The sequence below is a fragment of the Stenella coeruleoalba genome (assembly GCF_951394435.1).
Source record: "Stenella coeruleoalba genome assembly, chromosome: 12".
Taxonomy (NCBI): Eukaryota; Metazoa; Chordata; class Mammalia; order Artiodactyla; family Delphinidae; genus Stenella; species Stenella coeruleoalba.
In genome coordinates, this window is record NC_137158.1 from 52,426,931 (window position 1) to 52,441,457 (window position 14,527).

Here is a 14,527-nt window from a genome sequence, read left to right on the forward strand (position 1 = left end):
GCTCCATAAAATGTTTCCTCTTTTTCTGTTCCTGGAAGGTTTGGTACAAGATTGGTGTTAATTTTTCCTTAAATGTTTGAAAAACATTCACCGGTGAAGCCACCTGGCTAGACTTTTCTTTGGTGACAAAATATAATTAAAGATTCAAAATGTCAATTGTATTAAAATTTTCAAACTCACTGGGAAATATTTCTATTTTTTAATTATCTGCAGAATCTGTAATGATGATTCCTTTTAATTTTCTGGTATTAATGTTTTGTGTCTTCTCTTTTTTTCTTAATAAGTTTACATAAGGGTCTATCAGTTTTTTCAGTTTTTATAGAGAATCTAATTTGGATTTATTGCTTTTTCTATTGTACTATTTAATTTCTATTTCTTTAGCTTCTGCATTTACATTTTTTATTTCTCCTTCTTCTTTCTTTGGGTTTCATGAAAATTCTAACATAAATTAAAAATTATTTTCTTCCTAAATGTTTGCTTTTCAGCCTTTCTTCTTTTCTAATGAATATTTTTAATGAGTATAAATTTCAGGTAAACACTGTTTAGGAGCATCTCCAGTTTCAGTGTGATATTTTCATCATAGATTAATTCAACATATTTCCAAAATCACTGTCATTTTTTCTTTGGCCCATGGGATATTCAGGGATGATTGCTTATATTTCTTACAGCATCTAGCATTGTTTCGGACCTAGCAAGTGATCGATATATATTTGCTTGGTGATTAGGTGTATTAATTGAAAAATGAGATTTGATAATAAATATTCTGAGTTAGATCAGTTTTGGTATTAGTATATTTCCTGAAAGAGGAGAGATATTAGGTGTAGCCAATGAAACATGAAAAAGGCAAAGAAGCAGGAAAGCCTTGTGTGTGCCTAGAGGAAGTGAACAAGTGTAGCTGGAGCAGCGGGTTCCCATAGAAGAGATATGAAATAATCTAAAAATAGATGAGGTCAATTGCATAAGCCCCTGAATTCCAAACTAAAGAGTCAGACTTTATTATAATTACTTTAAGGAGCTAGTAAGGTGTGTGGTACATTAGTCTCCTCTATGAATGCTCTCTCTCAAATCAATGTGAAAACCAAACACTGATCATTTTTAATTATAATAGAGCCCTGGGCATATAGCCTTATTCATAATTCTTTTATTCTGAAAACTCAGTATGAATATTGTATAGGAAATATGTATTTTTCAATTATTTTGTTTTAATCTTCTGAAGAGTAAATATCTTTCAGAAAACACTGGATTGTGACTTACACACAAAGACCAAGTTTTTCTACAACAAAGACCAAGTTTTTCTTTTCCAGTGGTGAGTTATTAACTCCTTGCACTTGTATTAAGTAGAGGAGGCTAGTCCCCTAAACCAGTTTTTTTTTAAATTCAGAAAAGGTCACTGAAAATACCAATTATCTATACAGAAAACATTTTACGTGAAACGACCCTTTCATTTCTGATTCTGATATAAAATTCATCAAGCCTAATTCTATGGAGAGTAAGTATTAGGAATAAACAGTTCATCTAAGTAAGTGGATTTTCTAATTGCCTGTAATCAAAGGAAGACCTTAATCAAATTCTCCTTCTATGCTATAGGGTACATGAAACCTCCTTTCATGCTGGAAATAAGAAATTTCCATTTGTTCTACATTTGGAGGTGTTTATTTTAGAAAAAAATGTAGATTTGTGCTGCACTCCTTCAGTGACCGCAACTAATATTAAGGAAGCAAAGTAGCTAACATTCTTATAAAATGATGCCTGGATTATGGATAGCCCTGAGATAAACTGTAAGGTGGATAAATTGGTTTTCTATAATTCCAGGGTTTTTTTTTTAATTTCTTTATCGCTGTTTAATTTACCTGCAAAGTTCCAGCTTATACCAAACTTCAATCTCACTTTTATTACAAGGATACCAAAAAGACGCTTTCTCAAATTAAAATTATTGGTTTTAGTATTTATATCTTACCATAATATTATTGAGGTAACACTGATTAATAACGTTATATAAGTTCCATATGTACAAGATTATATTTCTACTTCTATATACACTACAGTATGATCGCCACCAAAAATTTAGTTTCTATCCATCACTATCTCTTTTATTCATTTCACCCTCCCCTGCCCTTTCCCACTACTCTGATCTCTGTATCTACATGTTGGGTTTTGCTTGGTTTGGTTTGTTCATTTATTCTGGTTTTCTGTTTGTTTTTTTATATTCTACATATGAGTGAAATCATAAGATACTTGTCTTTGTCTGACTTAATTCACTTAGCCTAATACTCTCAAGATCCATTGATGTTGTCATAAATGGCAAGATTTCATTTTTTATGACTGAGTATTATTCCATTGTGTGTGTGTGTGTGTGTGTGTGTGTGTGTGTGTGTGTGTGTGTGTGTGTACCACATCTTCTTTATCCACTCATCTGTTGATGGGGACTTAGGTTGTTTCCACATCTTGGCTATTGTAAATAATGCTGTGATGAATATTGGGGTCCATGTATCTTCAAATTGGTGTTTCATATTCTTTGTATAAATACCCAGAAGTGGGATAACTGGATCATAGGGTAGCACTAGTTTTCAATTTTTTGAGGAATCTTCATACTGTTTTCCATAGTGGCTACACAGTTACATTCCCATCAGCAGTGCATGAGGGTTCCCCTTTCTCCACATCCTCACCAATACTTGTTATTTCTTGCTTTTTTGATAATAGCTATTCTAACAGGCATGAGGTGATATCTCATTGGGGTTTTAATTTTAATTTCCCTAATAATTAGTGATGTTGAACATCTTTTCAAGTACCTGTTGGCCTTCTATATGCCTTCTTTGGAAAATTTCTATTCAGCTCCTCTGCCCATTTATTAATCTGGGTTTTCTGGTTTTTTGTTGTTGAGGTGTATGAGTTCTTTATATTTTTTTGATATTAACCCCTAACTGGATATATGATCTGCAAATATCTTCTCACACTCGGTGGTAGGGCAGGTTGCATTTTCATTTTGTTGATGGTTTCCTTTGCTGTTCAGGAGCTTTCTAGTTTGATGAGTCCCATTTATTTGTTTTTTCTTTTGTTTCCCTTGACTGAGGAGACACATCCTGAAAGATACCGCTATGACTGATATCAAAGAGCATACTGCCTATATTTTCTTCTAAGAGTTTTATGGTTTCTGGTCTTACATTCAAGGCTTTAATCCACTTTGGGTTCAATTTTTTGAGGAAGGTATGAGGTAATGATCTAGTTTCATTTTTTTTGCATGTGGCTCTCCAGGTTTCTTTGCTCCTTTTTTGTAAAATTTTCCACATATGTGTGGGTTTATTTCTCGGCTCTCAATTACATTGCACTGATCTATGTATCTGTTTTTCTGCCCATACCATGCTGTTTTAATTACTATAACTTTGTAATATAGTTTGAAACCAGTGCATGTGATACCTCCAGCTTTATTCTTTTTTCTTAGGATTGCTTCAGCCATTCAGAATCTTTTGTAGTTCATATACATTTTAGAATTTTTTGTTCTGTCTCTGTGAGAAACATCCTTGGGATTTTGGTTGGGATTGCATTGAATCTGTAAATTGATTTAGATAATATGGACATTTTAGCAATGTTCATTCTTCCAATCCATAAGCACAGAATATACTCACTTTTTTTGACTGTCATTTGCTTGGAGTATCATCTTCCATCCCTTTACTTTAGCCTATGTTTATATTTAGAGCTGAGGTGAGTCTCCCAGGGGTAGGATATAGCTAGGTCTTGTTTTTTAATTCATCCATCCACTCTGTGTGTTTGACTGGTGAATTCAATCCATTGACATTTAGGGTATTTATTTACAGAGGAGGACTTAGTTCTGCCATTTTATCTTTTGTTTTCTGGGTTCCCGCTTTTCCTTGTGTTTCTGTCTGCCATGTGGGTTTGATGGTTTTCTATGATGTTTTGTATCTTCTTTGGATTTCTATCTTTGAGTTTGCTAATTCTCTCTTCCATATCATATTCTCTTTCCCAATGCTTTCTGATGCATTCTTCATCTCATTTATTCAATTCTTCAGCTCCAGAATTTCTGTTTGGCTCCTTTTTAGAGTTTCAATTACTTAAAGTATTCCTTCTGTTCATTAATTTTATTCCTAAGCTCATTGAACTGCCTTTCTGAGCTTTTTTGTAGTTCATTCAGTTTCTTCAATCAGTTAGATTGCAATATTCTGTGACTTTAAGTTTGGTTTCTGGAGAATTATCATTTTCTTTTTGTGATACTGTGTTACTGTGGTTCTTCATGGTGCTTGATGTGTTGTTCCTCTGCCAGTGCGTTTGAAGTACTGAATACCATTTTTGTTTGGGTAAAGCTTTTTTTTTTTTTTTTTTTTTTAATTCTAAGGATTCTACAGGTTAGAAGTTAGAAGGCTTTCTTTTGTTTTCCAGTAGGTGGCACTATAGAACAAGTTTTTGGTTTCTCTCACCTGTGCTGCCTCTGGTTTTATTTGAGAGTCAGCATTTTCTGCCCTCCACCACCTGTATCAGAGGTGTCACCCAGTGCCCTTGTTACTGTTGCTTGTGCCTCTGGGGTAATTGGTACCTTGCTGCTGTTGGTATTGCTGGCACCACCACCTGGGGCATCAGGATGGTGGGTGCTTCTGCCACATCTGGGCTGTCCTGATTTGCAGGCTCCAAGGGGTGGGTGGGGTGCAGTTGGAGTTGCAAGTGCCTCTATATCAGGTATTGTCAGATTTGTGGGCTTCACCACTGCAGGCAGGGAACAGGGGGCTGGAGTCGTGGATGGCTCTGTGGCTGGAGGAACTGGGTCCCAGTTATCTATCAGGAGGCTAGAGTCCTATGTATTGCTTCCCTTGCTGCTTTTGGGTTCTCTGGGGCTGCAGGCTTTGCTGCCACAGCCAGGGGGCCACGATTGCAGGGACTGCCTCCACTGTTTCCCCAGTTCTACCTCCTCGATGTGTTCCAGTCCATCCACCTTTAGATGTGCAGATATGTGGAATTCTCTGGCATTCTGATGGGTTGGGCAGAGGCTTATTGTTGAGTTGTTAATATTTCACAGGTTGCAGATTGAAGGGGAGAGACAAGGAAGCATCTTATCTGCTGTGATGCTGACATCGCTTGCTTCATTCTAGGCTCTTATTTCACTATGTTTCCCTCAATTTTCCTTGAGGACTCAATTCTTTCTTTCCCCTTAACACCACTCAACATATGCCCATTAGTTATAGGGGCTTGCCTGGGTAGTGAGGCTTCCATGGAATTGGGGTATGTTAGAATTCTGGTAAAGAGTGGAGAGTGGTAAGGAAATATTGTGCAGTTTGAAATATCACCCATATGACACATACATTACTTCTGGTATATACACCTATAGGATTAGCATGACAAACTATTATTTCCAAGGATGTAAGAATGTAATGTTACCTGCCCAAGGGTTATTGCCTGGGGATGTCAATGACTGAAACAATGGAATAAATCACTGATTGTGGAAGACGAAGTCTTAAATCTTGGATACATATTCAGGTGGAGAGACAGGAAAGAGAGGCTTCTCATCATTTCTCAGACAATGCTAACAACTCAATCTATTCACAAGGCCATCCTTTCCGGCTATCATTTTCCCTGAATCTTACTTGTAGTAAATTTGGAATTATAAACAATATGGTATTATTGTAGCATACAAAGTATCTGAAGATGAAACTGGAAAAGGATATAGGAGCCAGATCTTGGAGGACTCTTACATCATTTTAACAAGTTTGGACTTTATTTTATAAAAAACTGGGAAAAAATAGAGTTTTAAATTAAGTGTGGTTTATTCAGTTTTATGACTTTGATAATATATGTTGAGGGGTTTCTGCTAGGATGAATATTAGTGAAATAAAAATAAATATGTGAGGACAGTGTTTAGATCATTACAGTGGTTCAAGAAAAAGATAATGAAGACTTGAATTAACATGGAAGTCATAGTTATGAATAGGAGGAAGTAAACTCAAGAAATATTTAGCAAACAAAATCAGCAGAACTTGAAGATTCTCTGAATAATCACCTGAAGGCTAGAAAGAGAAAATTAATCACCCTCAGATTTCTAGGGAAGTGGAGGGTGGATTGTGGTTTCACCAATGATAATTAAAAGCAAGCTGGGAAAAGGAAATGAAGAGTATAAGTTAAGACACATTGAATTTAAAGGTGTTTATTTGACATTTGAATATACAAGCCTGAAATTTTCAGGGAAAAGCTCTTTGCCAGAGAAGTCCTGAAATGAAGACATAGAATTGGAGATCTTCAGGATAAAAGGCAGAGTTTTAACCTTGAGAGTGTGCATATCTCACGAAGAGAGGCTATAGAATAAGAAGTTCAGAGGATTAATGATGGAATCTGGGGAACACCAATAATTAAGGGGAAGCAAAGAAAAACACACAAAGAAGTCAGAAATTAAGCTCAGAGAATATGGTGAGAACTAGGAGACTGTTGTCATGCTCACCCAACAGGAGAGACGCTTAGAGAAAAGACAAAGTGGTAAATGCCACTGAGACATCCAGTGTGAGGACTGGAATGGTTCCATTGGTTCAGCAATGATAATGTCTTCAGCATTGGCCATATTATCGGAAGCACAGTAGGAACAGAAGCCTCATCTTTGTGGGAGATAAGAAGCAGTGTTAACACTCCAACATCCAGAAGACCAGCTAAGATACAGAGGAGAGAAAATAGTAGACAGAGATATGGGAATCTAGAAAAAAGTAATTTTAAACTGAGAATAATATTTCCAAAATTAGGAATAAAGTCAATAAGGAGAGGGCTTCCCTGGTGGCACAGTGGTTGAGAGTCCGCCTGCCGATGCAGGGGACACGGGTTCGTGCCCCGGTCCGGGAAGATCCCACATGCCGCGGAGCGGCTGGGCCCATGAGCCATGGCCGCTGAGCCTGCGCGTCCGGAGCCTCTGCTCCGCAGTGGGAGAGGCCACAACAGTGAGAGGCCCGCGTACCGCCAAAAAAAAAAAAAAGTCAATAAAGAGAAAGAACATAATGCCACCAAAGAGCATGAATGACTGATCAAGAAGGACCCAAATGGAGAGACTGGTCTTGAGGAGGAGGATAAACACTTTACCTCGGAGATTAAAATAGAAATTGATATAGACTAAACAAGAACCTCAAGCTACTATCCTATTTATCATTTTATTCCTAACCAATATTCTTCAGCATCAGTGTCTGTATCTTTCACTTCATCATCCCTCAATCAATTTGTCATCATTTAGCTTTTAGTTGTGCCACTCCCCAGAAAATCCTCTTTTGAACATCATTAATAATTATCTAGTTGACAAATCCAGTGACTTGGTGACAACCACTTTGTCATTGAAAGCGTTTATTTTCCTTGGTTACTATGAAATTATAACAATTACATTTTTTTAACCTCTGATCTTTCTAGTCACTATTTTCTGCTTTTTCTCTTTGACTCTCCTTGCTTTTCTTCCTGCAAATGTTCTCTAGCATTCCATCCCAGACCTGTCCTCTCTCGAGAACAGAGAACATCCCAGACCTGTCCTCTCTCGAGAACAGAATCCATGAAAAGCTCATGGATTCTTACCGTTTCCACCATTAACCCACGCAGAGGACACCCACAGATATATCTCCAGTTCTGTCACTCTCTGGAGCTCTAGTCTGACATTTAGAGCCACCTACTTGCTACTTGCATGTGCCACAGTACTATAATTTAAATATGTCTAAAATTAATCTTGTCTTCTCTCACCAAACTATTTTTATCCTTCTTCTTCATTTTTATGATAAATACCAACAATATTCTTCTAGCACCCAGTCTGAAAACTTATTATTGTCATTAAATACTTTCTGACTTTTCCTCTTCCAAAGCTGGTCGATTGTCAAATTCCACTGAATCTACTTTATAATAGTGCTTATAAAATATCCCTTCTTTCCAATCTCATAACTAATATCAGGTCCTAATGCACGTTGCCTACATTATTGCCAAAGCTTCCTAACTATCCTGCCCTTTCCTAAAGCAAATATTATTTCCTATACTTACAATTTTTCATTGACTCCCTATTGTCCATGCAGTAGAGTCCAATTTAAAAATCAGGCCCCTTTACTGAATTATTAGCACAGGTTGTACTAATTCATACTGTGTTTTTGAGACTCTTGTTATTCCTCATACACATCCTGCAATTTCCCACCACTTTGCCTTCCTCTGTTACCTATGCCCAAGATACCCTTCCAACTAATTATTACATAACAAAATTCTATCTGTTATTTAAGGCTTGACTCTAAAGTCACCTTGTATAATAAATGTTTTGCTTTTCCTCAGGTAAGAATAATTTTTAAACTCCTACGGCTCTTTATCTGTATTTATCTCTTTACCCTGTTGGCTTTCAAACATGAACTATGATAATATGGAAAACCTTTAGCTGATAGCAAAAACTAAGGTCCAAACAACTCAGGGACTCAATAAAGATTCATATTTTTCCCTATCTTTAATTGCTCAAGAATAGTATTAACATCTGAATATTTCCTTAAGTTTTCACATAGTATGTGATCCATAAATACATGTTGAATGAAAGTGAAAATGATTTGAAAGCTGCAAATCAAATATAAAACAGTAAGAGGATTATCATATTGATGATTAAATACTATATATCTCCAAAGAAAATACGACTTAAAAGCAGGCTTAAGATCAAATAATTATACTAGATATAAATTGGCACACTGTAATTAATTTAAAATATTATCTTTTAACTTTGAAAATTTTAAAACAATCAGAAAATCAGTAATTTCCACTTAACATTGCACACATGGTCCCTAATTCAAGCCTCAGTGTAGAACAACAATTTCCAGTATCTTAAAAACAAATAAAGAAAACCCAAATCACTATCTTATTCTACTTACTTAAAAGGGACTAAAAGGTGGACATCTTGTAACATATACGGAGTTTTGTGGAGATTAGGGACTGGTTACTAAATGTATGATGAAGTAATATATATTTTCATGTGTGATTGATTGTCAGTGAGGAGGAGGAGAAATGAAAACTACTTGACCAATGAGAAGCATCTCCTTTGACTTTTATATGTAACTTGTCAAATTGGTAAAGCTCTACCTGAGTTTCAAAATATTTATGATGGCTTTGGAAGGAACACTTGTTTCTGTTCATTCTACAGTTGAGAGGAAATCTAATATGCAGTCATATTTAAATTAATGATTGAGGCATGAGATCTAAGACAAACTAGAGTCAGAGTAATTAATGCCAATAGTTTAATTTCATAAAACGTTATTTCTCTCCTTATATTTCACTCTAAGCCTAGCAATCAGGTCTACTTAATCCCAACCAATATGTCTGGCCTCACTCTAAACTCAGAGACCATTCTTGGTTGAATATTCCAGTGAATTCACTAACTGATGGTTCAATATCAATTCAGTATCTCTGCTCACTCCTATTTGACTTGATTAAACTCCAATTTATGTGTGCTTGTATTTCTGCCCTAATATCTAGGCTCCAAGTGATTCAGAGTCTGTGCATGGGTCACTTACTGGTTATTGAATTTTTCCTTTTTAACTCTGTCTCCAGACCGTCTTCACAATCAAGGATTCCCTGAGGCTCAGTATCTGAAATCTAATTCCAGATGAAACCCATATACTGCTATTTGGACATCCACTGGTCTCACCCATGGCTGAAGATCTTGAACACAATTTTGTCTCACTTTTGTTCTTGCTTTCAACACATATAGATGTCCTGACCTTACATTCACTTACTGGATCCATATACCCTGTATCCATGCCTAGATTGTGACTTCCTCTGAATCTATATTTAGACTCTTAGTCTTGTCATTGATACCATGGCATTATCCATCCTGAAGCACCCAAGTTTTACCCACACATTCCATTTAGTGTTGACAAGAAAAATTGATTTCAAAATAAGACACCATAAAAGAATGAGATATATTAATAGGGACTTCTGATAAATTCATGGCTCTGCTACTTATGGAAAAACTGATACCTAGTAAAAGATGTCAATGAAACATGTATCGTGATAACTTACCTCAAAAATGACATCACACATATATTACATTACTAAGAAAAGAACTATCTAGGAGACAGATTTTATTCCTATCTACTATAAATTCAGAATAATAAATAGAGCTGTATTTGAAAAAGGGAAGCAATTAATCTCAATAATTCAATTGCTTCTAATTAAGTATTATCTTATAGTAGTTTATATTTTCCTTTAAGTATCATTTAATTTTTTGTCTTTCATTAGACATACATGTGTACTAATTTATGCATTAATTTATATAACTAATATATATTAATTTATATTTTAATTTATTAACTAATATATAAACTTATATCCATGTATTCATTTATATCCATATATATGTTGCTTGGGATTGAGAATGTGGATATGTATCATATATATTTTATAACTCCCTATAGTCCTGATATATATTCTCTTATAGAGCAAATGCAATAAAAGATTTTTTAAGGAGAAAAATGTGATGCCATTTTAGTGGCATGTATGTGAAAGGGTACTCCTGGTGTGTGTGTGTGTGTGTGTGTGTGTGTGTGTGTGTGTGTGTGTGTGTGTATGAGTGCATGTTGAGGATAGGGTTGTTAAACTGTGTCTTGAGATTCCTCCAAAGACATTGAATACCTTACTGATTTCATTTCTATGTGTAAAACAGAATCACAAATTTCAAAATTGTTCCAGTTTGTTTTGAATAGAGAATATGTAAATGTTTCATCATATTGAATATTTTTAACATGTATTAATGTTCTTAAAGATATTCTTTAGAGTGTCTACTGAGAGGAGTCAATATTCACGTAATAGTTGCTTCTGATTAGACACGACAAGAGGCATAGCTTTGAAAACTTAAATTTAAACTTAAATTTGATACTATTCTTGCACAAAGCAAACACTGTTCATGTAAGTTCTACTAGTCAAAGTTTCGTTTGCTCAAACGCTAACCTTATAGATCAGTATATTGAATATGATGCTCTCCAGATGACTAGGATCCCATTGAGCTTACACAGCAGCATTTCTTCAATTTTTCAAAACTAAAAGTGGGTTTCCATATCAGTGAAATAGTAAAATCAATAAACAGAGCTCTTCTTAAGCACTAAACAATACATTGAGTTAGCATAAGGAAGTTATAGTCATGACATCTTTTTCTTTAAGCTGCACTTACCTTTTTTAGTTGAGGCAGCACCAACCTCTTCTTTGGCTCGTTCAGTTTCTGTAAATTCAGAGATTGAAAATGAGAAACGGATATCAGACATGTGAGGTCAATATCTTATAGTATTCTAAGTCAGACAAGACTAAAACTGCCCAAAGGATAAAACGTATGTGGCACCTGAGAGCAAAGCAAGCAGCAGAGAAAACCACGCTAGAATAAGCTTGAATTTTTTTGTAACTAATGAACTTCCTTAAATAAAAATGCAGAAATTCTCTTTCAAGATACAATTCTGGTGGTACTAAATTTTATGCTTATATAAGTAGTGACCATAAAAAAGGTGGCTTATTCCACAGAATTACACTGGAATACTAATTTATTAGTTTATAGTCAAATCTTAAATAATGCATAAATTGTGGGGAAGAGCACTTGAAAAGACTTCTTTGTTTAGCCTTTAACTATGGGGAGGGCAAGCCATAATTGACCTCAATCAATTTGCTTTATAATATAAAATATTAGCCATAATGTTACAGAAAATTCCATTTGCATATTGCTTTGAAGAGAGAGAAAAAGAAAAAAATTGAAAAAGGCCAAAATGGCTTCTGGAGTTTCTCTGAATATCTAGTGTGGAAGACAGGAAGATAGGAGAGCTCTTCCAAAAATATAATCTGAAATGCTGGTCCTAGTGCAAAATGTTAGACCTCAAATCAAGGCTAATTAAAGTGGAAGTTTCTTTGATCCATACGAAAATTAGAAAATGACAATGAGCTGGTAAATTTTTACAAAGTTTATTTACTCATTTTATTAGCTTTTGATTATTCAAGGCTGTTGCCCTTGGACACCTGTATTTGTATTTTTAGTTTTATTCTTACTAGTACATGTGTATAGTCCCTGTTACTCATATGCACTCACTCAGCAGCTGAGGCTCTAGGAACAACCAGTAAACAGGGGTCTTCATGCCCCCTTGTCCTCCCTGTGCCATAGACCTTGGGCTGTGAGAGAGATCAGATGTCAGGAGACCTTCGCATCACTTTCAGGTTTTAATTTCACAATATTAGATACCACAAGCTTCACTATTTGAGCTCAGGCAAGAAGTCATGTAAATAAGACTTCTTCAGGCTGTTTCAAGACCTGGAGCTCCAGGACTAAGCAGATCCCTGGCTGTTATATAGCTTTGAGGAAAGACTTTAGACCAGTGGTTCTCAAAATTGGCATGCATCAGAGTCACTCAGGAGGGCTGTTAAAACACAGATACGGGCCTGATTCAGTAGGTCTGGGGCACGTCCTAAGAATTTACATTTCTAGCCAGTTCCCAGGTGACGCTTATGCTGCTGGTCTTGGCCATATTTTGGAAACTAATTACCACACTTCCCCTAATACACAATCAGGACTAATGTCCCTGAAATCCCCAACCTTGTTAGCCTCAGGTACTACCATGAGCCTAGGCTTCCAGCAGAAAACAGTCTATATGGCTTCGTATTTCTCCTAAAAACAGACTCTTTTCCAAAGTCCTTCCACTGAGTCATCTCTATCATAGCACACATCCCTAAATGCTCAGCCTCTTCTCAAAATGTGCACTTGACTTTCTTCCTTTAACCAAACTAGTTCCCTAAGGACACTACATCCCTTACAAATGGTTTTCCAAAATAGAGACAGTTCATTTTTCCCCTATATACCAAAGGGTCTGGAAGTGATGTATATTTACTTCTTCTTTTTAACTAAATTAATAAATGATGTTTATGACTTCTCCTTACTTCTTATTACTTCTGATGGATTGTTATCTCCTTGCTTCCTCCAAATCTCAGTTCTTTTGAAGTCCACAGTATCAGGTTGCACCGGCTCTGTCTTGCTCTATTGCTGACATTAACCAGCATTATGCCTGTGTCCCATTAATTATTGAATATTTCTATACATAGTTATCTGCTCCACTATTACTACTGTGATTTTTCATTAGGAACCACTCTCAACCCAGGCTTCACACTAGACCAAGCTGGGGAGTTTTTATAAGCCTGTGAGATTCAGACGTAGTAGATCTGGGGAGGACTACAGAGCTTTGAGATTCTGAGTTAATGAGTCTGGGATAAGGTAGGCCTGGCTATCTGTCTATTTGTAAGCTTGTCAAGATACTCTATTATTTAATCAGGATTGGGAGTCACTTATAGACACAATCCATACAACCATGGGATCTCTCATTTCCTTGACCTTCTCACTTTTGAAAACTGGAGACCCCACTTCTCTGATCACTACCAAAAGTATCTTGGACTTTTTCTTTGCTGCCAAGACTTTGATTTCAAAATTCCTATTCCCTGCCACCACTCTTCCTGTTATAGTTCACTTACTCACGAACCTTCTCTAAGTAGTTTCTGACCCCATCAATACTTTCATTCCTTTGACCTTACCAGTTTCTCAATGCTCCAGATCTCCCTTATGTCCTCACTTTTCTTCTTTCAAGCTTATATTTAAATAAACCATGGTTAAATCATTCACTTATTGTTTGTTTCCATAGTCATCTGGTATATTAAGTTTCTAGGGCAGCCTTTAAGTTATTAGGTGGCTAAAAACAACAGAAATTTATTCTTTCACAGTTCTGGAGGCTAGAAGTCCAGCACTAAAGTGTTGCCAAGGCCCTCTGAAACTTGCTCTGAAGGCTCTTGGGAAGAATCCTTCCTTGCCTCTTCCTAGCTTCTGTTGGTTGCCAGCAATCTTTGGCATTCCTTGACTGTAGCCGCATCACTCCAATTTCTCCCATTACGTTCATACGGCTGCCTTCCTTCTGAATGCGTCTGTGTCTCTAAATCTCCCTCTCTTTAAAAGGGCATCAGTCATTGGATTTAGGGCCCATTCTAATCCAGTATAGCCTCATCTTACCATGATTACACCACTAAAGACCATTTTTTGAAATAAGCTTGCATTCACAGGTACTGTACTAGTTAGGATTTCAACATATCTTTTGAGGGGATGCAATTCTATCCACTACATGTGCCAAAACACCAAACCTACTCTATGCCTGCCACCTGAGCCGCCATCCAAACTGCAGGAAGGCCCCCATCTGCTGCAGATCTGACTTCAAATGTCTAGTCACAGTGTGTAACAGAGTGCCCAGCACTGATCAGCAATACTACCACAGACCTAGTGAAGTTACTTTCTCATTTTTCTAGTCAAGTGGTTCATGAATACCCCTCCTTTCTCAAACTTCCAACATCCTGTAACATAAAAGCAAGTTGCTGTTGGGATCTTCATAGAGAAAGTAGAAGCAGACTAGGCTATCTCATCTTTTCACCACCTCACCAGCACATACCAGCACCATTCGTCTTCTTTCCAGACCCATAGGATCATCATTCCCTATTTAATACCAATTCCTCCAAATTTGCCCTGCATCCCAACTCCTTTTGCATAGACAAT

General features: G+C 36.4%; 1 protein-coding gene across 1 annotated transcript in view; it reads right to left on the reverse strand.

The window, feature by feature from the left end:
- TRDN (triadin) overlaps positions 1-14,527 on the reverse strand; it is a 372,178-nt gene that overhangs the window by 103,022 nt on the left and 254,629 nt on the right. The window contains exon 19 of the mRNA XM_079939170.1: positions 11,141-11,188. Within this exon, the coding sequence (XP_079795296.1) occupies positions 11,141-11,188 (48 nt within the window). The remainder of the gene's footprint in view (positions 1-11,140; positions 11,189-14,527) is intronic.